Here is a 25,483-nt window from a genome sequence, read left to right as displayed (position 1 = left end):
TATTTTGAAGTATCCAAACTGAAGTACATTGAATATATTAGCTTCTTTAAAATAACTGTAGTAAGCTTGATAGTAAGGATGAAGATAGAAAATAAAACAAAAAATGCAGAGAGTGGTTTAAGATTGTGGCATAGAACTTACCTTATTCCACCTCCAGACCAATTCTACAACTATAGATTGATCAACTCCCTCAGAGAAAGAGCTGTGAACTAGCTAACAGCTTCTCTGCAAGAAGGGACCACATTCATATGGTAGAAGAGGCAGAGACACAGACTCTCAATAAACTTTATACCCAGTGCAGCAAGACCCTAGCAGGAGGAAGTCCACAATTACACTTCACTTTGAGAAGGTAGGAGTTCCAGCCCCACCTCAGGCAACCCTAACCTGAGAACTTGCACTGGAAATATGAATCTCCAAAAGCCAGGCTTTGAAAATCAGTGGGTCTTACATTCAGGATACCCAAAAGCCTGTGAGGAATGGAGAGTCTACTTTCAAAGGGCTTATGTGCAGACTCAGTGACACCAAGACCCACCGCAAAAGCACCAATTTGAAAAATGCCTAGACCCCAGGTGAAGGAGATTTACTAGCTAATCTTAGGAGTCATTTGAGGCTTTCTCTGGGGATGGAGGCACTGATGGGAATCATTTTTGCTCTCACACTCCACCTTGGAAGAGCCAGCACAGGGGAGCACCAGCTTCTGTGACCCCTCTACCTTGCTAGTGCTAGCTGGCTTACCCTATCCACATGCTCTCCCAAAGCTGCACTGAAAGCAATGATCTCACCTCTCCCATGAGCCTCACGTGGCCCTGGTGCAGGCAGTAGGCTGGCCCAGCTCTGCCCCTCCCTGATTTCATAGTCCTGTTGGAGTTGATGTCTTTGCTCCATCCACAAGCCCTCTTATGAACCTGCTGAAGCTGGCAGGCTCACCCCATCTCTGTGGCCCCACATAAGTTGGCAAGCATACATGCTCCATACAGGGGACTCTCCTTGAGCACTGGGCTCAGGTGGCCAAGGGAGTCTGTATTTCTGGACCCCATAGGTTTGCAATACTTGGAAAGAAACTTCTTGGTAAGCTACCACTCCCAGTATACAACACAGACAACCCTCAAACTTTTTGTGACAAAGCCTTCTTTATTTGTCCTGGATGATCAGCCTGAACGTTAGCTTCAGATTTACAACATATATAGAGGCTGCAAATTTTTCTCAGCAAATGTAGGTTGGAGATGCCATCTTCATGTTCTCCTTTAGCCTTGCTACAGCTCACTGGTACTTCTCAGAAAGAACATTATACACTCATTTGGAACCCTGGCTTTTGCAACTGTATCCAATAATACATTTTCAAATCACCTGATTGAGGCTAGCAAGGGTAATGAAGGCAGTTCCACAAGAATGCATATATTTGCATTTTTAAAAGCTCCTACTTGTGGATCTGGCTTCCAATTAGCCTCAACCTTGGTGTTGACAAAAGTCTCTTTATCAGTAACACTGACAAGGTTTGGCATGGTCTCAGCAACTGGAAGTTATAAAGAATAAAGTGGACTGCTTAGGCAATCAGAAAGATTCTAGAATCAAGCAGAACTAAGGCAAGATTTAAAAATAACAATGCCTACACAAGGCTATACCTTTAAGACTATAAGAGGTAGATGTTTCACTAATACATGGAAAGAAACTCAGAGAACATAGAGAATCAACAAAACCATAGAGAAACATAGAAACATAGAAAAACAAGAAAATAAGGAAACAAGGAAAATGTTACAAACAGAAGAATAAGGTAAAACCCTAAGGGGGGGGGGGGCTTAAAAATATAGATTTAATTTACCTGATAAAGAGTTAAAGTAATTGTCTCTGAACATGCATAACAGTGGGTAAACACAGTGAGAAGTTCAACAGAGGCATTAAAAAATACAGAGAAGTATAAAAAAGAAGTCACAGAGGTGAAGAATGTAAGAACTGAACTAAAAATACACTACAAAATTCAAAAGCAGTCTTGATGAAGCAAAGAACTAATCAGCAACCTAATGGCAACCCATTCCAGTACTCTTGCCTGGAAAATCCCATGGACAGAGAAGCCTGGTGGGCTATAGTCCATGATCGCAAAGAGTCGGACATGACTGAGCAACTTCACTTTCACTTTCAAAAGCCAGAACAGTGGAACTCACCCAAAGAGAGCAACTAAAAATAATAATAATAATAATAGTAATGATAACTAAAAAAATAAAAATAGATTAAGAGATCTATGGATTAGAGGGTATCATTCAAGTTAGATGGGTCCCAGAAGGAGAATATATTTCAAGAAATAGTGGCTGAAATCTTTAACCTGGAGAAGAAAACAGACATTCAGATCCAGGCAGCACAAAAAAGTTCTAAAAAAGATGAACTCAAAAAGATCCACACCAAGCACATTGTAATTAAAATGTCAAAAGATAAAGAAAAGAGTTTTAAAAGTAGCAAAAAGAACAAAAAGTACAAAACAAACAAAAAGAAACAAAAAGCTACCTTTTACATACAAGTAAATCCCCAAGTAAATCCCCTTAAGCCTATCAGCTGGCTTCTTAACAGAAACACTGAAGGCCAGAAGGAAGTAGAATGATTTATTCAAAGTGCTGAAGGTGCAAAAAACAAACAAAAATGTCTAACCAAGAATACTCTATTTAGCAAAGTTAGGTTATGAGATTCATGTCTGATCTAAAGTTACACGCAGACTGAAAGTGAAAGAATAGAAAAAAACATCCTGTGCAAATGAAAACAAAAGGAAAGCTGGTATAGCTATACTCATATCAAACAAAACAGACTTTAAAACAAAAACTATAAAAGACAAAGAAAGAAAATGCATTATGATAAAGGGGTCAAGCTGATAGGAATGACATAAATATATAATCCAACTTGTAAATATACAGTCACTCAACAAATAAGCACCCAGATATATAAAGCAAATATTAAAAGACCTAAAGGGAGAAATTGACAATACCAAAATAATAGTAAGGAGCTTTAACACCTCATTAACATCAATGGACAAACTATCCAGACAAATCAATTTTAAAAATTGGACTTAAAAATATAGCAGTTGACCTTTATATATATATATATATATATATATATATATATATATATATATGAAATGATCAATTCAAAATCAGCAGAATTCATATTTTTTAAGTGTACATGGAATTTCCTCTAGGTTAGATCATATATTAAGCCAGAAAAAAGGCCTCAATAAATTGAAATAGATTGAAATCATATTGAGCATTTTTTTTCTGATCACAATACTATAAAACTAGAAATCAATTACAAGAAGAAAGCTAAAAAAAGTTAGCAATATAACATTAAACAACATAATACTGAGAGAAATCAAAGAGAAATCAAGAATTCCCAGAGACAAATTAAAATAGAAAAACAGTGCTCCAAAATTTATGAAATGTAGGAAAATAAGTTCTAAGAGAGAAATTCATAGTAATATAGGCCTACTTCAAGAAATAAGAATAATTGGAAATCAACAATCCATTCTTAAAAGTAAAGGAATTGAGAAAAACATGAAAAACAAATCCAAAGTTATTAGAAGGAAAGAAATAATAAATAGCAGAGTGGAAATAAATAATATAGACACTACAAATAAAACAATAGAAATTAAACTAAAGAATTTTTTTTTGTGTGGGGGGAGGATAAAATCCTCATTTTCACCTAAGGAAAAAAAAGAAAAGAAAAGAAAAGCATCTCAAATAAATAAAATAAGAAATGGAAAAAAAAAAAACATCAAAATTAATATAGAAACACAAAAGACCCTGAATAGCCAAAGTAGTCTTGAGAAAGAATAATGGAGTTGGAGGAATCAACTTTCCTTACTCCAGATTATATTACAAAGCTACAGTCATCAAGACTGTATAATACTGGCACAAAAACAGAAATATTGACTAATGGAACAAGACAGAAAGCTCAGAAATAAACCCATATACCTGTGGGTACCTTAATTTTGACAAAGGAGGCAAGGATATACAGTGGGGCAAAGACTACCTCTTCAGTAAGTGGTGCTGGGAAAACTGGACCATATGAAATTAGAACACTTCCTAACACCATACATAAAGGTACTCTCAAAATGGATTTAAAGACCTAAATGTAAGACCAGAAATTGTAAAACTCTTAGAGGAAAACTTAGGGAGAAAACTTGATGACATGATCAAAGCAAGATCCTCTATGGCCCACCTCCTAGAGTAATGGAAATAAAAACAAAAGTAAACAAGTAGGATCTGCTTAAAAGTAAAAACTTTTACACAGAAAAGGAAACTATAAGCAAGGTGAAAAGACAACCCTCAGAATGTGAGAAAATCATAGTAAATGAAACAGTTGACAAAGGATTAATTTCCAAGATATACAGTTTAAACAATTCAATACCAGAAAACAAACAAACAAACAAACAAAACTGATCAAAAAGTGGGAAAAAGACATAAACAGATTTCTCCAAAGAAGACATACAGATAACTAACAAACACATGAAAAGATGCTCAATATCACTCATTATTAGAGAAATGCAAATCAAAACTGCAATGAGGCATCATCTCACACCGGTGGGAATGGCCATCATCAAAACATCTGCAAACAATAAATGCAGCAGAGGGTGTGGAGAAAAGGAAACCCACTTGCACTGTTTGTGGGAATGAAAATTGATACAGTCACTATAGAAGATGGAATGAACTTACCTTAAAAAACTAGGAATAAAACCATGATATGAACCAGCAATCCTATTCCTAGGCATATAACCCTGAGGAAGCCGAAACTGAAAAAGACACTTGTACCCCAATATTACTTGCAGCACTGTTTATGATACTTAGAATATGTAAGCACCTAAATGTCCATTGACAGATGGATGGATAAATAAGTAGTGGTACATATATACAATGGAATATTACTCAGCCATGAAGACGGAACACACTTGAATCAGGTTTAATGAGGTGGAAGAACACAGAGCCTATTATACAGAGTGAAGTAAGTCAGAAAGAGAAAGATAAATACTGTATACTAATGCATATATACAGACTCTAGAAAGATGGTACCAAAGAATTTATTTGAAGGTCAGCAATGGAAAACAGACATAGAGAACAGACTTGCAGACATGGGGAGAGCAGAGGAGAGGGTGAGATGTATGGAGTAACATGAAAACTTACATTCATTTCAGTTCAGTTAGTCATGTCTCACTCTTGGAGATCCAATGAACTGCTGCACCACAGGCTTCCCTGTACATCGCCAACTCCTGGAGCTTGCTCAAACTCATGTCCATCGAGTCAGTGATGCCATCCAACCATCTCATTCTCTGCTGCCCCCTTTTCCTTCTACCTTCAATCTTTCCCAGAATCAGGGTATTTTCCAATGAGTCAGTTTTTCGCATCAGGTGGCCAAAGTATTGGAGTTTTAGCTTCAGCATCAGTCCTGCCAGTGAGTATTTAGGACTGATTTCCTTTAGAATTGACTGGTTTGATCTTCTTGTAGTACAAGGAACTCTCAAATCTTCTCCAACATCACAGTTCAAAAGCATCAATTATTCAACACTCATTGTTCTTTATAGTACAACTTTCACATCCATACATGACTACTCGAAAAAACATAGCTTTAACTAGATGGACCTTTGTTGGCAAAGTTATGTCTCTGCTATTTAGTATGTTGTCTAGGTTGGTCACAGCTTTTCTTCCAAGGAGAAAGCATCTTTTAATGTCATGGCTGCAATCACCATCTGCAGTGATTTTGAAGCCCAAGAAAGTAAAGTCTGTCACTGTTTCTACTGTTTCCCCATCTATTTGCCATGAAGTGATGGGACTGGATGCCAAGAAATTAGTTTTTTGAATGTTGAGTTTTAAGCCAGCTTTTTCACTCTCCTCTTTCACTTTCATCAAGAGTTTTTAAGTTCCTCTTAACTTTCTACCATAAGGGTGGTGTCTTCTGGGAATCTGAGGTTATTGATATTTCTCCCAGCAATCTTGATTCCAGCTTGTGCTTCATCCAGCTTGGCACTTCACGTGATGTACTCTGTATAAAAGTTAAATAAGCAGGGTGACAGTATACAGCCTTGACATATTCCTTTCCAAATTTGGAACCAGTCTGTTCTTGCATGTCTGTTGCTAACTGTTGTTTCTCAACCTGCATATAGATTTCTCAGGAGGCAGTTAAGGTAGCCTGGTGTTCACATCTCTCGAAGAATTTTCCACAGTTTGCTGTAATCCACACAGTCAAAGGCTTTGGCATAATGAAGAAAGCAGAAGTAGATGTTATTTTTTGGAACTCTCTTGCTTTTTCCATGATCCAACGGATGTTGGGAATTTGATATCTGGTTCCTCTGCCTTTTCTAAATCCAACCTGAACATCTGGAAGTTCACAGTTCACATACTGTTGAAGCCTGGCTTGCAGAATTGTGAGCATTACTTTGCTAGTGTGAGATGAGTGCACTTTTGCAGTAGTTTGAACAATTTTTGGCATTGCCCTCCTTTGGGATTGTAATGAAACCTGACCTTTTCCAGTCCTGTGGCCACTGCTGAGTTTTCCAAATTTGCTGGCATATTGAGTGCAGCACTTTCACAGCATCATCTTTCAGGATTTGAAATAGCTCAACTGGAATTCTGTCACCTCCTCTAGCTCTGTTTGTAGTGAGCTTCATATGGCCCACTTGACTTCACTTTCCAGGATGTCTGGCTCTAGGTGAATGATCACACCATTGTGGTTATCTGGGTCATTAAGATCTTTTTTTATAGTTCTTCTGTATATTCTTACCACATCTTCTTAATGTCTTCTGCTTCTGTTAGGTCCATACCATTTCTGCCCTTTATTGTGCCCATATTTGCATCAAATGTTCCCTTGGTATCACTAATTTTCTTGAAGAGATCTCTGGTCTTTCCCATTCTATTGTTTTCCTCTATGTCTTTGCATTGATTGCTGAGGAATGCTTTCTTATCGCTCTCATGCTGTTTTGGAACTCTGCATTCAAATGGCTATATCTTCCCTTTTCTCTTTTGCCTTTCACTTCTCTTCTTTTCTCAGCTATTTGTAAGGCCTCCTCAGACAACCATTTTGCCTCCTGGGGATGGTCTTGATCACTGTGTCCTATACAACGTTAGGAACCTCCATCCATAGTTCTTCAGGCACTGTATCAGTTCTAATCCTTTAAATCTATTTGTCACTTCCACTGTATAATCATAAAGTTTTTGATCTAGGTCATACCTGAATTACCATATGTAAAATAGATTGCTAACTGGAATTTGCTGTATGTTGCAGGAAACTCAAACAGGGGCTCTGTATCAATCTAGCACAGTGAGATGGGGAGTGAGACAGGAGGGAGGTTCAAGAGGAAGGAGATATATGTATCCCTATGACTGATTCATGTTGAGGTTTGATAGAAAACAACAAAATTATGTAAAACAATCATCCTTCAATTAAAAAATAAATAAAATTTAAAAATGAAAAGGGAGATTGTTACAACTGATACCTGAGAAATGCATAGGATCATAAAATACTACTATATATAATTATACACTAACAAATTGACAAACTAAAAGAAATGGATAAATTCTTTGAAAAAATAGGACAAATTATTATAAAATTTATTTGGAATCATGAAGACCTTGAATAGTGTAATCATTCTTAAGATAGAAAAACAAAGCTGGAGGCATCATGCTTCCTGATTACAAACAATACTGCTACTACTGCTAAGTCATTTCAGCCGTGTCTGACTCTGTGCGACCCCATAGATGGCAGCCCACCAGGCTCCCCCATCCCTGGGATTCTCCAAGCAAGAACACTGGAGTGGGCTGCCATTTCCTTCTCCAATGTATGAAAGTGAAAAGTGAAAGTGAAGTCGCTCAGTCATGTCCGATTCTTGGCGACCCCATGGACTGCAGCTCACTAGGCTCCTCCATCCATGGGATTTTCCAGGCAAGAGTACTGGAGTGGGGTGCCATTGCCTTCTCCAACAAACAATACTACAACCTATAGTAATAAAAATAATCTTCCATGGAAACAGATACATGTATCAGTGGAAAAGAATAAAGGGCCCAGAAATAAACTCACAGATAATAACATTAATAATAAAGAAACCAAGAAAATGCAATGGGGAAGAATAGTCCCTTAAATAAATTGTGTTGGGAAGATTAGACAGCCATATGCAAAAGACTGAAATTGGACCACTATCTTACACCCTACATAAAAATAAATACAAAATGGATTAAAGACTTGTATGTGATACCTGAAACCATAAAATCTTCTAGAAGGAAACATAGGTGCTAAGCTCCAAGAGTTTGAACAAACTACTGGAGATAGTGAATGAAAGGTAAGCCTGGCATGCTGCTGTCCATGGGGTCACAGACACAACTGAGTGACTGACCAACAACAGCAAAGCTCCTTGATATCACACTTCCTGTGGACTTTTGGGCTCTTAGCCAAAAAACAATGGCAACCAAAGCAAAAACAAGCAAGTAGAGTGCATTAAATAAAATGCTTCTGGACAGCAAAGGATACCATCTGAAAAAAAAAAAAAAAGAAACCTACTGAATGGGAGAAGATATTTGCAAACCACATGCTTGGTAAAGGAGTCAATACCCAAAACATATCAATACCTTAAATACCTCAATAGCAAAGCACCAACAATCCAATCAAAAACATAGGTAAAGAATCCAAATAGATATTTTTCCTAAGAAGAAATTCAAATTGACAACAGCCACATAAACAGATGTTCAACATCATTATCAGAGAAATGCAAATCAAAACCACAGTAAGATATCACCTCACACCTGTTAGAATGACAGTTACCAAAACTACATGAAATAATAAGAGCTAAAGAGGATGTGGAAAAAAGGAAAACCTTGTACACTCTTAGTAGAAATGTCAATTGGTGCAGCCACTGTGGAAAACAGTATGGAGATTACTCATAAAATTAAAAATAAAACTACCATATAATCCAGGTATTCCACGTCTGTGTACTTAACCTAAGAAAATGAACACACTAATTCAGAAAGATATATGTGTTTCTATGTTTAATACAGCATTATTTACAAACATTAAGATATAGAAGCAAATTACTGCCTATTCATGGATGAATGGATAATGATGTGATGCATATATATTTGTGTGTGTGTGTGCTCAGTTGCTCAGCTATGTTCAACTATTTGTGACTCGATGGACTGTAGCCCTACAGGCTCCTCTCTCCATGGGATCTTTTAGGCAAGAATACTCGGGTGAGTTGCTGTTTCCTCCACTAGGCAATCTTCCTGACCCAGGGATTGAATGCATATCTCCTGTGTCTCCTGCATTGTAGGCAGATTCTTTACCTGCTGAGTGCTTCCCTCCAATGGCTCAGCAGTTTAAAAATCCACCTGAGAAGCAGGGGACATGAGTTCAATCCCTGAGTCAGTATGATCCACTGGAGGAGGGTATGGCAACTGACTCCAATATTCTTGCCAGAAAATCCCATGGTCAGAGGAGCCTGGTGGGCTGCAGTCCATGGGGTCACAAACAGTTGGATGCAACTGAGGAGAGCTCTCTTTCTCTCTATCTCCCTCTCATACACACATACATATATAGGTACACACATACACACACACACACACACAAATATACACAGAGCGAATACTACTCAGCCAAATAAAAAGAAGGAAATGTCATTTTCTATAGCAGACCAAAGGGTGTTATGCTAAATGAAATAAATCAGACAATTTCACTTATATATGGAGTATAAAAAACAAAGCAAACATACAACACAAAACTTGTATATACAGAGGACAGATGGGCAGTTATCAGATTGGAAAGGGTAAAAGAGTTGGGGAAATGAGTGAAGGGGGTCAATTGCATGATGATGGATGGTAACTAGACTTATTATGGTAATTGCTTTGTAATGTGTACAAAGATTGATTGCTTTATGGTTTACATCTGAAACAAGCAAAATATTATATACCATTTTACCTCAATTGAAAAAAAAAACAAACACAATAATCCATAACACAAATCTGAGGTGATTTTGTTTAAGGCCATGCCTCTTAAACAATTTTGAATGATCCTGAGATTATGGCACAAAGTGTCTTAGCATCTTGGCAAATTAAACATTACTTTCCATATAACCTGAGGAAATTTCCCAGATATAAGCAAAGTTAGAAAACTTTTATCAACATAAAAAATTTAAATTTGGAGGCATTTCTCTTTTGAAGCATTCAAAGACATTAAACAAGAATATTAGTAAAATGTAACAAATATGAGTGAATATCTTGCACCTGTGATTTAGGGATTCTTTATAAAGTAGCAAAGAATAAATGCATAGGTGATGGCTCTCTTAAGCAAGAGTTAAAAGATAACTAAAATTTATACACAAATGCATCACTAAGGAAAAGAATTGGCTCAACTCTTTTCTATGGACATCCCATAGCATACAATTTTCACTTCTTTCCATCATCTAAGGTGATGGTCACTTCTTCATGCTCATTTTCAACAGACAACATGGAAAGAAGAAATTAATTCCTGCAGTTGTTCAGGTTTTGTCTCATGATGGGGGCTGTACCCTATTGAATTTAGATTCTGAATCTCTAGGTATAAAGAGTGATGAAATATATTCCTTCATTCCAGGAAATAAACCATTTATTTATTTTATTAATATGCGTTGTTCTAACACATTATGAAGTATTTGAAGCTAAAACTGCCTTTATCCACTTTAACACTTCATAAGCTACAGGCTGTTGCAACTCTAATAGCTAGTATATAGAGATAGAAAAGTGAAAGTGAAGTCATTCAACCATGTTCCAGTCTTTGCGACCCCATGGACTGTAGCTTGTCAGGCTCCTCCGATGGGATTTTCCAGGCAAGAGTACTGGAGTGGGTTGCCATATAATTAGTTGTTGGTAATTACAGAAATTCTTAGAGCCAGAACTTTATGATTTAAGTTGAGGCAATTTCACCAACACAGTGGTATATAACGTGCTTACCATGCTTAAACAAGTGATTTGGATAATTTTAAATATTCAATAAATGCCTTCCAGATAGTAGAATGGATATGACAGTGTAATAATTCTCTTGAATTGTAATATCTGATTTCATTAAGCTCCTCAGAATTCACAAGGTCTAGACTATATCACATGAGATACACAAATTATACACAACCTCTGTTGATGTACTCACATTGATGTCTTCCAAATCTAAGTTGTTGAGAATAATATTGTTCCTCTTCCAAATGATGGGGGGTCTCAGTGCTCCCTGAATGGCACAGCTCAGAACGGTACTCTGCCCCACTGTTGCCGCTGTGATGCTTAGTTTCTGATCTTCAGGCAGACTCAACTGGATAACCTCTGAAAAGATAAAGTGTCAGGAATATTGAGGAGCATGTAGTTTCGTAAAGTTAATTAATACAGAGTTTCTGAATACAACTAATTAAAGCTTTTAAATTGTATAAAATGGAGCAAAGCTTGCGATGAAATGAGAAAAATAGTAAATTGTTTCCAATAAAAGGTCAGAATGACATTTCAGTTTCATTGATTGACAGGCATCCTCATGAGGCACAGAACTATTAAACATGAAATGAATATCAGGAGTAGAGTTATAATAAGCCTGGCAGATTGCACCCAGAAGAGAGATAAATTATTTAACTGCCAAATCGACATGTAGTGTGTCACTGGCATTGAAATAAAAATGATGTTGTTTATTCACTGATAGATTTATATTGTGGGTGAGGTGAGATCATTGCTGGCTGGCTTCACAGAACACTAGCATAGCTGAATGGGTAAAATGCATCATTATGCTGGGAAACATAAATTGACTCTAAAGGAGTAAGATTTATTTGGGAAGTTGAAGGAGGAAAAACTGAAGTTCACCAACTAAACAACAATTTCCTAAAATTCTGTCAGCTGCCTCTGTCACACAGTGTGAGTACAGTAAAGCCATTTCCTTATTCATAAAATTTACATATACTTAAATAATCATTAACATATTTCTAATTACAATGCTATAGCAGGAAATATAATTTGAATCTGGATCTGCTTTCCTGTCCTGATTCCAGACAGTCCTTACCAATGTTGGGAATGAACTGTGTCATTCAGGAGAAATGCCTGGGATAATCCCCTGTCTTCATCCATATGACAATTGCCCTTTAGTTTTCAAATGACATTCACTGGCTCGCTATCATTTCTATGCTATGATGGAGTTGTGCATTTTGATTTTGCTCAGTCTCTTTCAGGAAAGAAAGAGCAAAATCACTATTCTCACTGAAATTTCTGTGGAAGTGGAGAGACTATAACTCTCATTTTTTCCTTTGTTGCTGTTGATGATATTTTTTTTATGATGGGGGAATTGGCTGTCAAAAGTGGTGGCTTTTAATTTGCAATCAATATTATCAGGTACAATTAGTGCTGTCTGCTCCCTTCCTTTTCACCACTTGAACTTTCTCTCTCTCTCTGAATCCTGTCTACCTCTTAAGGAGGAAGGTAAATTCTAATCAAATGACTTTTTTTGAAAGAGCCTGCCTGCCAATACAGGAGACACAAGAGATGTGGGTTTTATCTCTGGGTCAGGAAGATTCCCTGGAGGAGGAAATGGCAACCCATTCCAGTACTTTTGCCTGGAGAATCCCATGGACAGAGAAGCCTTGAGGGCTACAGTCCATAGGGTCACAAAGAGTCAGACAGGACAGAAGCGACTTAGCACACAGAGTGCATTCAACAAACAGTTCTTTGAAGTTTTGGTACTATTAAAAATTGTAACATCAAAAATAGCACACATCTTTGTCTCAGAAGGCCAGTATTTAACATATTGTCCCCTACATGCACTTGTTAAGTGCTGTTATATAAAATCTTGTCTTTAAACCTAAAAGTCATAGTTATTCAAGCCCTCATTATTTTGTGTGGTCAAAGAATGGGGTAGGCAATCTTTTGAAATTGAAAAACCCTATCAGAAGAGACTCAGTCAAATTTATTCTTTTGTTCCTTATATCACTGAATGAAATGAAAGCAATGAGGAACAAGTGTCTTGGCCAGTCATTTGTATTGACAATTTAATGTTCCTTAATGACGTTTATCCATATTCACATTTTATTTCAATGTTCACTGAGTAACAAGACCATAGGGAATATGTTCAATTATCTTTTCTGTAATATTCACTCTGTTGTACTTCTCTATAGATATATAATTATATAAAATCTCTAAAAGAAAATATATTTAACTAATTAGACACATGACATTTTTGATATTTGCAGATAGGGTATCTTTATGTCTTTTTATTTATATTACAAACTTAAAGGGAAGACAGAAAACCATAAAAGTAATAACATAATGTAGGGTACCACATAAGAATTATTAACAATTTTCATTAGCATTCCTGAATTTCAGTTTCTGGTTCCTCATAAAATCATGTACAAGATAATGAGACATTTGATTCTGAAAACAGCATGTTAACATTGGCTATTCTGACATTTAATAATAGAGTTGGTACTGAATCACCTTGAAATACCTTCACTAAACTTTTGCATCTGGTATTAGGTCTTAGGCCATTCAAATAGTTGTGCTTTTGGTAGTTATATATTACAATGCTAATTAGATAACATGAATATTTTAAAATAAATGCCGAGATTTGGCATAACATTATGTAGGACATCCTTTTAAAATGTAATTTTTTGAGAGCTTGCCTAATTAGAATTAAGAATTACTATTCACCCAGGGAATATTAACATGCACAGCAAAAACTTTTATGTTAATTTGGAGATTATGGTTTTAAATGATTTTAAAAATTATCTCAGTAATATATGCTATTAATTAATATGTATTTTTAAAAATCTTTAGACCTTTTTCCTCAAGGTTTCATGCTACACATTTCACCTTTTCCTTAATAATTACATAGAGCTACATGCACAAATATAATTATATTTACAAGTTATTCTTCAAAATCAAGTGATGCGTTCCTTAAGAAAATTTAGCTGCAAGATTTATTTTATTTGCAAAATTGACATGCTCATTATTAATCATCTTTCTCTTAGTTATTACCAGACTAAGATTTAGTCTCAAAAAATCACAAATGTTAAATATTGTTATTCTTGTACTCTAAGGTCTTTCAACATGCTTTTATGGTAAGCAAAATGTTTATAAAATATGTCACATTCATATATTTCATAGAGAAATGATGCTTATACCTAGAAATACATTCACAAAAACAGTTATGAAACTATGTGAGTCCGTTTAAAGAGGTGAGATTGATTGTATCTGAGTGTTTGTGTGTATGTTAGTGATCATAGTTGTTAGTCTAGAAATACGATTTTCAAAGAAAAAATGTTAAAAATTTAATTATATATCAGTTACAATTAATATACAACTTTGTAGATATATATCAATGATAACATTTTTGTTTGCATTCTGTCCGCAAATATCTTATGCTAGTTATGTACAGGCAAGCAACTGTTATGCGCAATGCAGCGTCTTTCATTTTAGTACTCTATCTCTTTAGCTCCAATGATAATGCTCATTTGAAGGTCTTGTTTAAAATCATGCATCACATGACAACAAGTCATTTAATGTCCTGACCAAAGGTAAAAGCACGTAGGTTAGATATAACAGATATTACTGAGCTTTTTGAAACATGTCAGTACTTTTTTTTTGGCCTATAAGTTTGGCCTCTTATTGGAAGCTGTCTCAAGAATTCAAAGAAGAAACCAGAGACTAGTTGTGGTGTTTCTTTTGATCTCGTATTATGAAGACTATTGCTGCCATTTCCAGATCAGCTTCTTTTGTTTTCTTACTTGGAAAGGCTGAGAGGCAATAAAATAGTTTTTCTATGGATCTCTTTTTATACTTTCACAATTTGACTTAGAGGATTATAAAGTGTTTGTTTTCAAAAGCATGAAAAATTGAATTCTCCTCTAGCAGAACCTGAAGTTGGACAGACAAGAGTAGTTGAATACAACTTTAACTGCTTTATTCCAATAGCAACTAGTTGATAAGAATAACAATAAGAACTATAATAAAAATATTATGTAAATTTCAAGTAGTACAGAAAGGAAGAAAATATTTTGACTATTTGTGAAACACCAGTTTATATAAGAAGATCATCTTAGTAACTGAAAATCAATTCTGTATATCATAATTTGTCATAAACAGAATTCTGTTCTTCTTAACACCTACATCTTTTCAAGTTCCTAAGTATATACTTATGTTGAATATCTTATTTAATTGATTGAAATATTAGTCTCATAATTTATTGAGCTGATCATGCTTATAATTTCTACTGTAGGAATGATACCTAGAAGATATTTTATCAGTGATATTTTCAAATAACATGTATTTTCCCTTCTCTATTCCACTAACAGAAATTATTAATTAATTAAAAGCAGATAATAATGTAAAAAAATCACAATAAAAGACATTTAGGAAGTATAGAAGGAATGAATTAATTATTTTCATAGTAAGAAAACCATAGTCAATGACAAGCTCTTTAACTGGGAAATTATTGTGGCATTGTCTATTAAGAAATAAGTGATTTCCAAATAAATGTTAAGTCTGATCTAAGTTAGACATGCCAATATATACATTAACTTATTATGAAAAAATGTTTTTTATGCTAATTGATTATCTATAAACTATTATATACTTATATAACAATGTGTATTATAAAAACAAAACAAAATGAATTTAAGATAAGAATTAGAAACTTCTTCAATAGCAATGTATTAGACAGTTTGGACAAACTCTTCCACTAAAGAAATAAAATAGCAACAAACAAATAAATAACCCTGAATTAAACACACATAATATATTTTAAAGAATATATGAAAGAGATAATTTTTTTTCTCATTCTTAACTAGGAAAGAAGTAAGACATTGAGAAATTTCCCAGCCTATGTCCTGAATGGTGTCACAGTGCTTTGGGAATTTTTCCACCATAAGAAGATGACAGAGCAGCCTAAATGCCCTATGTGGTTTCTCATAGCTAGAGGCATGGAATAGATGGGATAGGTACCATCTCCCTCTGTGACAGGAGTTTAAAGTGTCTCACTCTACTAGCAAACATGTGAATTGCAGGCTACTTTTTTCTAGGTGTTTCATAAAACAGTCTTCCTCTCCATATTAAGATAACATCATTCTAGTTTATCTAACTATTGTTATAAAAATTTTAAATAAAATATCCAGTAAACAATGAAGGATCACATAGCACACACAAAAAAAGACTATAGCATTATGAGAATTATGAAAATGATCAGCAAGATCAAACCAGTCAATCCCAAAGGAAATCAATCCTAAATATTCATTGGAAGGACTGATGCTGAAGCTGGAACTCCAGTACTTTGGCCACCTGAAGTGAAGATCTGACTCACTGGAAAAGACCCTGATGTTGGGAAAGATTGAGGGAAAGAGGAGAAAGGGATGACAGAGGATGAGGTGGTAAGATGGCATCACTGACTCAATGGACATGAGTCAGAGCAAACTCTGGGAGATAGTGAAGAACACGGAAGCCTGGCATGCTACAGTTAGTGGGGTCACAAAGAGTCAGACATGACTTAGTTACTGAACAAGGTATGAAAATAAGGATAAATAAAATAACAACAGTAACAAATCATCAAGTTTGTAAAATTTAGGTTTATCAAAGCAAAATCAGCTTAGAAATTCTAAAAAAATAACTTAAATGTATAATCTACAAACATTATAAGTTGATTAAAGAGCCAAATATAAATTATATAAGTAGAAAATATTGCATTGGTCACAAAAGAATTGAATTCCAGAGAACTGAATTCCTTTTTTCTGAGAGAATTTTGTAAAGACCAGAATAAACGGAAATCTAAAGGTTCAAAGTCTTGTGAATATGGTGGATGAATCAGAACTTCCAGGGAAGCTGTAACAGTTTTTGCCTGGTCAACAAAGAAATATGTGGTCTTGCATTATCCTGATGGAAGATTATGTTTCCTGTTGACTACAATTTTCATCAAATGCTGCTTTTAGTTGATCAGAGAAAAGTACTTGTTGGAACTAATCACTTGGTTTTTCAGAAGGAGATTATAATAGAGGACTCTGTTTCAATCCCACCATATACACAGCATCAGTTTATTCGAGTGAAGCTGGCCTTTGGTGTGGTTGTTGGTAGTTCATTTTGCTTGCCCCATGATCACTTCCATTCTGCATTATGGTACACATTATATCCACTTTTCATTGCCCATTACAATTTGTTTAAAATACAGGATGTTTTCATTACATTTAAGCAGAGAATCACCTGCAGAAATATGGTCAAGAAGGCTGTTTTGCTTAACATATGTGGAACCTAAACATCAAAATGATAAACATAACCAAGCTGCTACATATTATTTTCAGCACTTGATGTGGATATTTTGAGTATGTTGGCTATCTCCCACATGGTGTACTGTTTGTTCTCAATTAATGTCTTTATTTGATCACTATAAACTTCCTCTGACCTACCCAACCTTGGAGCATCCTCCAGCAATGGATAAATCTCCAGCATGAAACTTCTCAAACCACTTTTGACATATCCGATCTGTCACAGCACCTTCTTATACAGTGCATAATTTTCCTTTTAGCGTTTCAATTGCATTTTTACCTTTCTTGAAATAATATAATATGCCCACAATGTTGGATTTTTTCTTTTATCTTCAATATTAAAATGGTTACACACAAAATTACCAGTTTTGGTAAACTTTAATGTACAGTTACAGACATTATTTTATTTTTGAGGGGCTCCAAAATCACTGCAGATGTGCCTGCAGCCATGAAATTAAAAGACGCTTGCTCCTTGGGAGAAAAATTATGACCAAACTAGACAGCATATTAAAAAGCAGAGACATTACTTTGCAGCAAATGTCCATCTAGTCAAAGCTATGGTTTTTCTAGTAATGTATGGATGTGAGAGTTGGATTATAAAGAAAGCTGAGCACCAAAGATATGATGCTTTTAAACTGTGGTGTTAGAGAAGACTCTTAAAGAGTCCCTTGGACTGCAAGGAGATCCAACCAGTTAATTCTAAAGGAAATCAGTCCTGAATATTCATTGAAAGGACTGATACTGAAGCTGAAACTCCAATACTTCGTCCACCTGATGTGAAGAACTGACTCATTAGAAAAGACTCTGATATGGGAAATATTGAAGGCAGAAGGAGAGAGGACGGCAGAGGATGAGATGTTTGGATGGCATCACCGACTCAATGGACGTGAGTTTGAGTAAATCCCAGGAGCTGGCGATGGCAGGGAGGCCTGACTGCTACAGTCCATAGGGTCACAAAGAGTCAGACACAACTGAGTGACTGAACTGAACTGAATGTGCATTGATATGATAATTGTCACAATACAATCAAACAAAATTGCTTTGAATGAAATTAAAAAGACAACAAAGTGCTACTAGAGCCAACTTATGGAAAAACAAAATGAAGTTTTTGGCCAAATTCATAAAAAAACCTGAAATTAAGAATTAAATTGATGTCATTAAGAACAGATTATACCCATAATAAAAAAAAGTCATAAACTGAGAAAGAGCTTAAAAGAAACATTACAGAATTAAAAGCAGAAAATTAAAATTTGAGATATACACAAAAAGGTATGTGAAACCTAGAAGAAACAAAGGTAATTGGGCAGAAGTAGTATTTGAAGAAATAGTAGCTAAGAGATTTCTCTAAATATCGAGAGTCTAATCTATAGGTTTACGATCATCAAATGTCAAGCAAAGCAAATGTAACACTAGAATAATCCACACATAGACAGTAGTGACATTGAAGAAAATAAAAGACAAATCTAAAAATTATGTAGATGAAAAAATACAGATTGACTTTGCAGTAAGGAGAGTTAGGTAACTGATACCATGAGTGCAAATAGGAACAAGAAGCTACTGGGATTATATAAGTGATGAAACAAAGTAAAATCAATCTTAGAATTTTATACACACACATACAAATTAAAATAAATATGCTTTCAAAAAATAGTAAGAAAATATATGTCTAGTAACTTAAGTTTAATTCTGAAGGCATTTCTTCAGGCAAAGGAAAATGATTTTAGATGGAAGCTTAAAGATACAAGAGGAAAAGTGAGAAAACAAGGTGCTTAAATATGTATTCAATTTTAAAACTTTGATACTTCAAGAGTGCATGATAATGTAATTATACACATTTATAATAACAATAAATATATTTATAATAATATATAATGTAAATAAAATATCTTCAAAATCTTATGGTAGAGAATTATTAAATAAGGACCAAAAAGTTACCTTTACAAAATGATTTATATGTTTGATACATTATTATTTAGATCATTTTCTCTTCAAAAGATACTATTCAGTTCAGTTCAGTTCAGTCATGTCTGACTCTTTGCGACCCCATGGAGTGCAGCACTCCAGGCCTCCCTGTCTATCACCAACTCCTGGAGTTGACTCAAACTCATGTCCATTGAGTCAGTGATGCCATCTGACAATCTCATCCTCTGTCATCCCCTTCTCCTTCTGCCTTCAATTGTTCCCAGCATCAGGGTCTTTTTTAATGAGTCAGTTCTTCATATCAGGTGGCCAAAAACTACAGTTTCAACTTCAGTCCTTCCAATGAATATTCAGGACTGATTTCCTTTAGAATGGACTGGTTGGATCTCCTTCCTGTCCAAGGGACTCTCAAGAGTATTCTCCAACACCATAGTTCAAAAACATCAATTCTTTGGCACTCAGCTTTCTTTATAGTCCAACTCTCACATCCGTACATGACTACTGGAAAAACCATAGCCTTGACTAGATGGACCTTTGTTGGCAAAGTAATGTCTCTGCTTTTTAATATGCTTTCTAGTTTGGTCATAGATTTTCTTCCATGGAGCTCCTCTGTCCATGGGATTTTCCAGGCAATAGTACTGGAATGGATTGCCATTTCCTTCTTCCGGGGGATCTTCTCGACGCAGGGATAGAACCCGGGTCTCCAACATTATAGACAGACCCTTTACCGTCTGAGCCACCAGGGGAGTCCTCCAAGGATAAAGTGTTTTTTAATTTCCTGACTCCAGTCACCATCTACAGTGAGTTTGGAGCCCAAGAAAATGAAGTCTGTCACTTTTTTCACTATTTCCCCAACTTTTTGCCATGCAATGATGAGACCAGATGCCATGATCTTAGTTTTCTGAAAGTTGAGTTTTAACCCAACTTTTTCACTCTCCTCTTTCACTTTCATCAAGAGGCTCTTTAGTTCTTCTTCTCTTTCTGCCATAAGGGTGGTGTCATCTGCATATCTCAGGTTATTGATATTTCTCCTGGAAATCTTGATTCTAGCTTGTGCTTCATCCAGCCCAGCATTTCTGATGATGTATTCTGCATATAAGTTAAATTAGCAGGGTGACCATATACAGCCTTAACATACTCCTTTCCCTATATGGAACCAGTCTGTTGTTCCATGTCCAGTTCTAACTGTTGCTTCCTGACCCTCACACAGATTTCTAAAGATACTATTAATGGACCAAAAATGCAAGCCACAAAGCAGGAAAAGATACTTTCCATCTACAAAGCTAGCAAAGTTATTATATATAGAATTAATAGACTCTGAAAATTGGTAAGAAAAAGCTCCAAAGAACTACCAACAAGAGACTCAAAAAAATGTTTTATGAATGAATTAATCCATGGCTAAGAAAAATCTGAAAAAGTGTTCAAAATATACAAATAATCAGTGAGATACAAATTAAGCCAAGTCTTCCAGATTGGTATGGATCACTAAATCTAATGTCAAGAAGAATTTGAAGCAACATGAATTGTTACATAACTTGAAAAATAGTTTCACCTAAAACTTTCTTTCTGCATTGGTAAATGAAGCTCGGCTAGAGAAACTTTCCCTGCCAGCTCATGTTTCCAAGGACTCAGTTATCTATATGCCTTGTGGAAGCCTATAGTATGACACAGAGATGGCAGAATATTCAAGCGTTATAAAGACGATGCAGAGGAAGCAATAGATATGTTCTCAAAGTATCTTCAATATACTGAACAGAGGGAAAAAGTAGAGAGGTTTAAATGTGGAAAAATGAATCTGACAAGGAATAGGAAAAAGAAATCCCAAGTTTATCCTCAGGAAAAGAAGCCACTAGTGAAGAAACTTCTGAGAATTTAAGTGAGAATAGAATTATTTCTTTCACAAGTTCTGAAAGAAAGAAGGACTTATAATCACAAACATAAATAAAAGTATTTTGTAGTTAAAACCAAAGGTCATTTTTTTTCTCTGTCATTGGTGGGATTTAAAAGCTATGGGGATATATTTTTAAAAAGACTTTTCCATAAAAGATTTTTCTATAAAACAATGAAGCAAAAAGGTCCATGTTCAAAAGTAGAATTTTATTCTTATTCACTTTATAACTAGTAATAAGGAAAATATATTATTATAGACAGGACTGTATTTTGACAATACTTCAAGTAGTTTTACATGTTCACAATAGGCAGCCTCATTTTCCTTTTTATTTATTCATGATTTTGATATTCTTTCTGTGGTCTTACAAATATAATACAATTACCATTCAACATTTCTGTTCCATTTTATTTTCTTTCTTTCAAATAAATTATATATAGTTGAATTTTAAACTGAAGAATAAGACCATTCATTCAATGATATGTATGACACTAACGGCTTGAAAAATAATTCTTTATGAAAAATAGTTTTTGTTTGAAACCTGATCTAACAAAAATTGTACCCAACAGGGAATTTGGTTAGCTACCCAAAGTAGTCAAGTTAATTTCAACTTTATGATTTGGAAAAATTGGAGTGCATACAACTGGACAATTTTATCATGATAAGTATATAGCCAGGGATAATAAGGTACTGATATTTCAATATATATTATACCAAGTTTAGTGTCTCCTAACAAGGGAGTCATTCTTTGTAGGACTAGAATAAATGGAAATAATTGTCAACAAGGCTTCCCTGATAGCTTAGTTGGTAAAGAATCTGCCTGCAATTCAGAAGACCTGGGTTCAATTCCAGGGTCAGGAAGCTCTGCTGAAGAAGGGATAGGCTACACACTCCTGTATTCTTGAGCTTCCCTTGTGGCTCAGCTGGAAAGGCTACCCACTTCGCTATTCTGGCCTAGAGAATTCCATGGACTGCATAGCCCATGGAGTTGCAAAGAGTTGGACACAACTCAGCGACTTTCACTCACTTCTTACCTGACATTTGCCAAGACATTGTTCTAAGTAGTTGATTTATTTAATCTTCACATCTATGAATAGATGTTTAGTGATCCTAACATTTTTTTTCTAATTACGGTACCCTCAGGTAAGGAAGAATTAAATAACTGAAGCTTCACCAGACATCTTGCGATCAGACAGGAACTTTCCCGAATGCAATAGGACACAAAAAGAGGAGTTTAGGTTCATGAACACAATCGGTGAGAAGAAAGAAAACACCCTATCTTTGGATATTCTGTACAGTAGTTGTCTTAAAAAGATACATGCTGACAAAGGAGCCTTCATAGCATGGGGAATGAAGGCATGACCTATATTACCAGCAACACTCAGATCTGATACATGGCTTGATGGTTTACCAGGTTTTATTTCGAACAGTGATTTAAACTCTGTCTCTCTCATTTTTTTTTCTTTTTTATGAAAAGATGGTACCTCTTAGAAATATTGTGAAGATAAGATATGATGTTTTGAAACACTTATAACTACTCCGGGCCTTTAGTAAATTCTCCATAACCTGCAGATGATATTACTAGTGAAGAGCTGTTGAAGTGCTTGTATGTTAAGATAGGCACCATTTCACCCAGTTTATAAATATACATTATGATTTCTTTGAGAAAGGTGAGAAAGGTATTGCTTATATAAAATCACATGGGTTTAATTTTCACAGATATTATTCAAGCATGAGAGAAAAAAAAAGTCTCATGACCCATCAGGCTACTTATGCTCTAGTTTTACATTCATCTACAAACTAAGTGCCCTTGAGGTTGAACTTAAATATATGTATGTTTAAAAAAAAAAAAAGGCTATGACTTTGGAAAGCAGTATGAAGATACCTTAAAAAAAAAAAAAAAAAAAAATGCAGTTGTCATATGACTGCAAACCCACCCTTGGGCATATATCTGGAGAAAAAGATACAGTCAAAAGAATACATGTATCCCAATGTTTGTTGCAGCATCGTTTACAATATCCAAGACAAGGAAACAAAGTAAACCCCCACTGACATATGAATAGAAAAAGAAGATGTTGTACATACAGATAATGGACCACTCAGCCATTAAAAAGAATGAAATGATACCATTTGCAGCACATGGATGACCTAGAGATAGTCATACTGAGTGAAATCAGACAAAGACAAATATCATATGATATCACTTACATGTGAAATCTAAAATAGTTGATACAAATGAACTTATTTGCAAAACACAGACAGACTCACAGACTTACAGAATGAATTTATTGTTACCAGGAGTTTGAGATTTACATGTTTCACTGATCCAGCTCACAGAGCCAATTGTCTTGCTGTTCACGCTGACCACACTGTTCACTGAACCCAGGGTAGGCAAGGTGCAGGCTAAGAGACTGGAAGGAGACTTGAGGAGCCATAGTAGCTGCGGACATGTTTATTCTGTCCTAGCTGATGCAACAGCTGTAGCAGCAGCCATGGCATAACCTAGCACAATGCAGTCTTCCCCCAGCTGACAGAAGCCATAACAGTGTTCTCTCTTGGTTGGTGAAGCAGCCGTGGGCAGTAGACATGCTACAGTCTCTCCTCATGGCTGACCCAGTGGACACAGCCATGATGCAGCAGCAATGCTGCCACTTTTTAGGTGGAACTTATACTTCCCTACAGCACTAAGTAGCTTGTGAGCAAGCAAGTACCGCTTGGTGTACATGCACTGTGCTGTAAGTGATCTCAGCTGTTACATAATCATTATTTACAAAAAGTGGGGCAAGAGAGCCTGATAATGCCATCTTGGCTAATTTGCTCTCTCCCCACACATGTACACATTGCTGTGTTTAAAATGGACTGCCAACAAGGACCTACAATACAGCACATGGAACTCTGCTCAATGTTATATAACAACTTAAATGGGAAGGTAACTAAAAAAATAATACACACATGTACAAGGCTTCCCAGGTGGTGGTGCTACTGTTGCTACTAAGTTGCTTCAGTCATGTCCAACTCTGTGCAACCCCATAGATGGCAGCCCACCAGGCTCCCCCATCCCTGGGATTCTCCAGGCAAGAACACTGGAATGGGTTGTCATTTCCTTCTCCAATGCATGAAAGTGAAAAGTGAAAGTGAAGCTGCTCAGTTGTGTCCGACTCTTGGTGACCCCATGGACTGCAGCCCACCAGGCTCCTCTGCCCATGGGATTTTCCAGGCAAGAGTACTGGAGTGGGGTGCCCTTGGTGCTAATGGTAAAGAACTTGCCTACCAATACAGGAGACATAAGAGATTCGGGTTTGATCCCTGAGTTTGGAAGAAATGGCAAACCACTCCAGTTTTCTTGCCTTGGACAGAACAGCCTGGTAGTCTACAGTCCATGTGGTTGTAAAGAGTCAGACAGGAATTAACTGACTTAGCAGGCACACATGTACATGTATAGCTGAATCACATTGTTGTACAACTGAAACTACCACAACATTGTTAATCACTCCAAGATAAAATAAACAGTTTTTAAAAAGGCTTGGAACATAATGATAATCACTTTTCTATTTCTAAAAAGTTGTGAAAAATATCAGTGAAATGTTGAAGTAATCAAGTATCTTTTTCCCTATACAATTTATTGATATAAACATCATACATGATTTGAGAAAATGTTATATTATGATCTAAAAATCTAAATGCTTAAAACACTGAATCATCTTGCTAGCTCTAGTAATTTATATAAAGTATATGATAATTTATAGATAGAATTCAGTGTAGTAATTTGGGGTAAGAAATTGCATAGAAGTACTTCTCATACAATCCTACATGAGGAGTTTGCTGTGAACACTCATTCATCAGTCAAGGTAAAGCGATCGTCTAATCAATACCCATTTCCTGTATGTTAACTGTGTGCTCAGTGGCCTGTTAAAAGCTATTCCAGATATAAGGAAAGAAAGTTAACCTGTGTTCATTCCCAGTTTATCTCTGGGAAACCCTAGGATGTTAATGCAAGAGTCAATCAAACAACGCATTATTTGCTCTGTCTTTAATAAATTGAAAAAAATTCACCATTTTTAAAGATACAGTCTGGCAGACAGACCTGAATGAATGAACTATTCATTCCACACAGTGAAAGAGAATTTGAACATTTCCTACTGAAAAAGACTTTAGCATTGTTTGCCTAATTAAAACAATTCAGGTAAGAGAGATTGCTGTTAGTCATAATGCACTGCTATTATTGGTAAAACTGAAACTGGGATCCGGAGCATTTGCCTTCACTATGAAATTTTACTGAGTTAGAGTCTCTAAGATGTTACAGCAAATAGATGTGAAGAATGGGGAATTGAACACTGGCTGTACATTTTGGCAGCCCTTCAACAGCATCAGAAGACTGGGCTTCAGCTATGCAAATCCAGAAACAAATTTAAACAATTCAT

At 35.7% G+C, this 25,483-nt stretch overlaps 1 protein-coding gene across 3 annotated transcripts in view; it reads right to left on the bottom strand.

Moving 5' to 3' along the window:
- Positions 1 to 25,483, bottom strand: part of FSTL5 (follistatin like 5) — an 873,413-nt gene that overhangs the window by 298,226 nt on the left and 549,704 nt on the right. For all 3 annotated transcript variants that reach the window (XM_069557498.1, XM_069557499.1, XM_069557500.1), the window contains exon 6: positions 11,134 to 11,300. In XM_069557498.1, the coding sequence (XP_069413599.1) occupies positions 11,134 to 11,300 (167 nt within the window). The remainder of the gene's footprint in view (positions 1 to 11,133; positions 11,301 to 25,483) is intronic.

Source organism: Ovis canadensis, chromosome 17 (genome assembly GCF_042477335.2).
Source record: "Ovis canadensis isolate MfBH-ARS-UI-01 breed Bighorn chromosome 17, ARS-UI_OviCan_v2, whole genome shotgun sequence".
In the NCBI taxonomy this organism is placed as follows: domain Eukaryota; kingdom Metazoa; phylum Chordata; class Mammalia; order Artiodactyla; family Bovidae; genus Ovis; species Ovis canadensis.
This window is presented reverse-complemented; position numbering and strand designations above follow the sequence as displayed.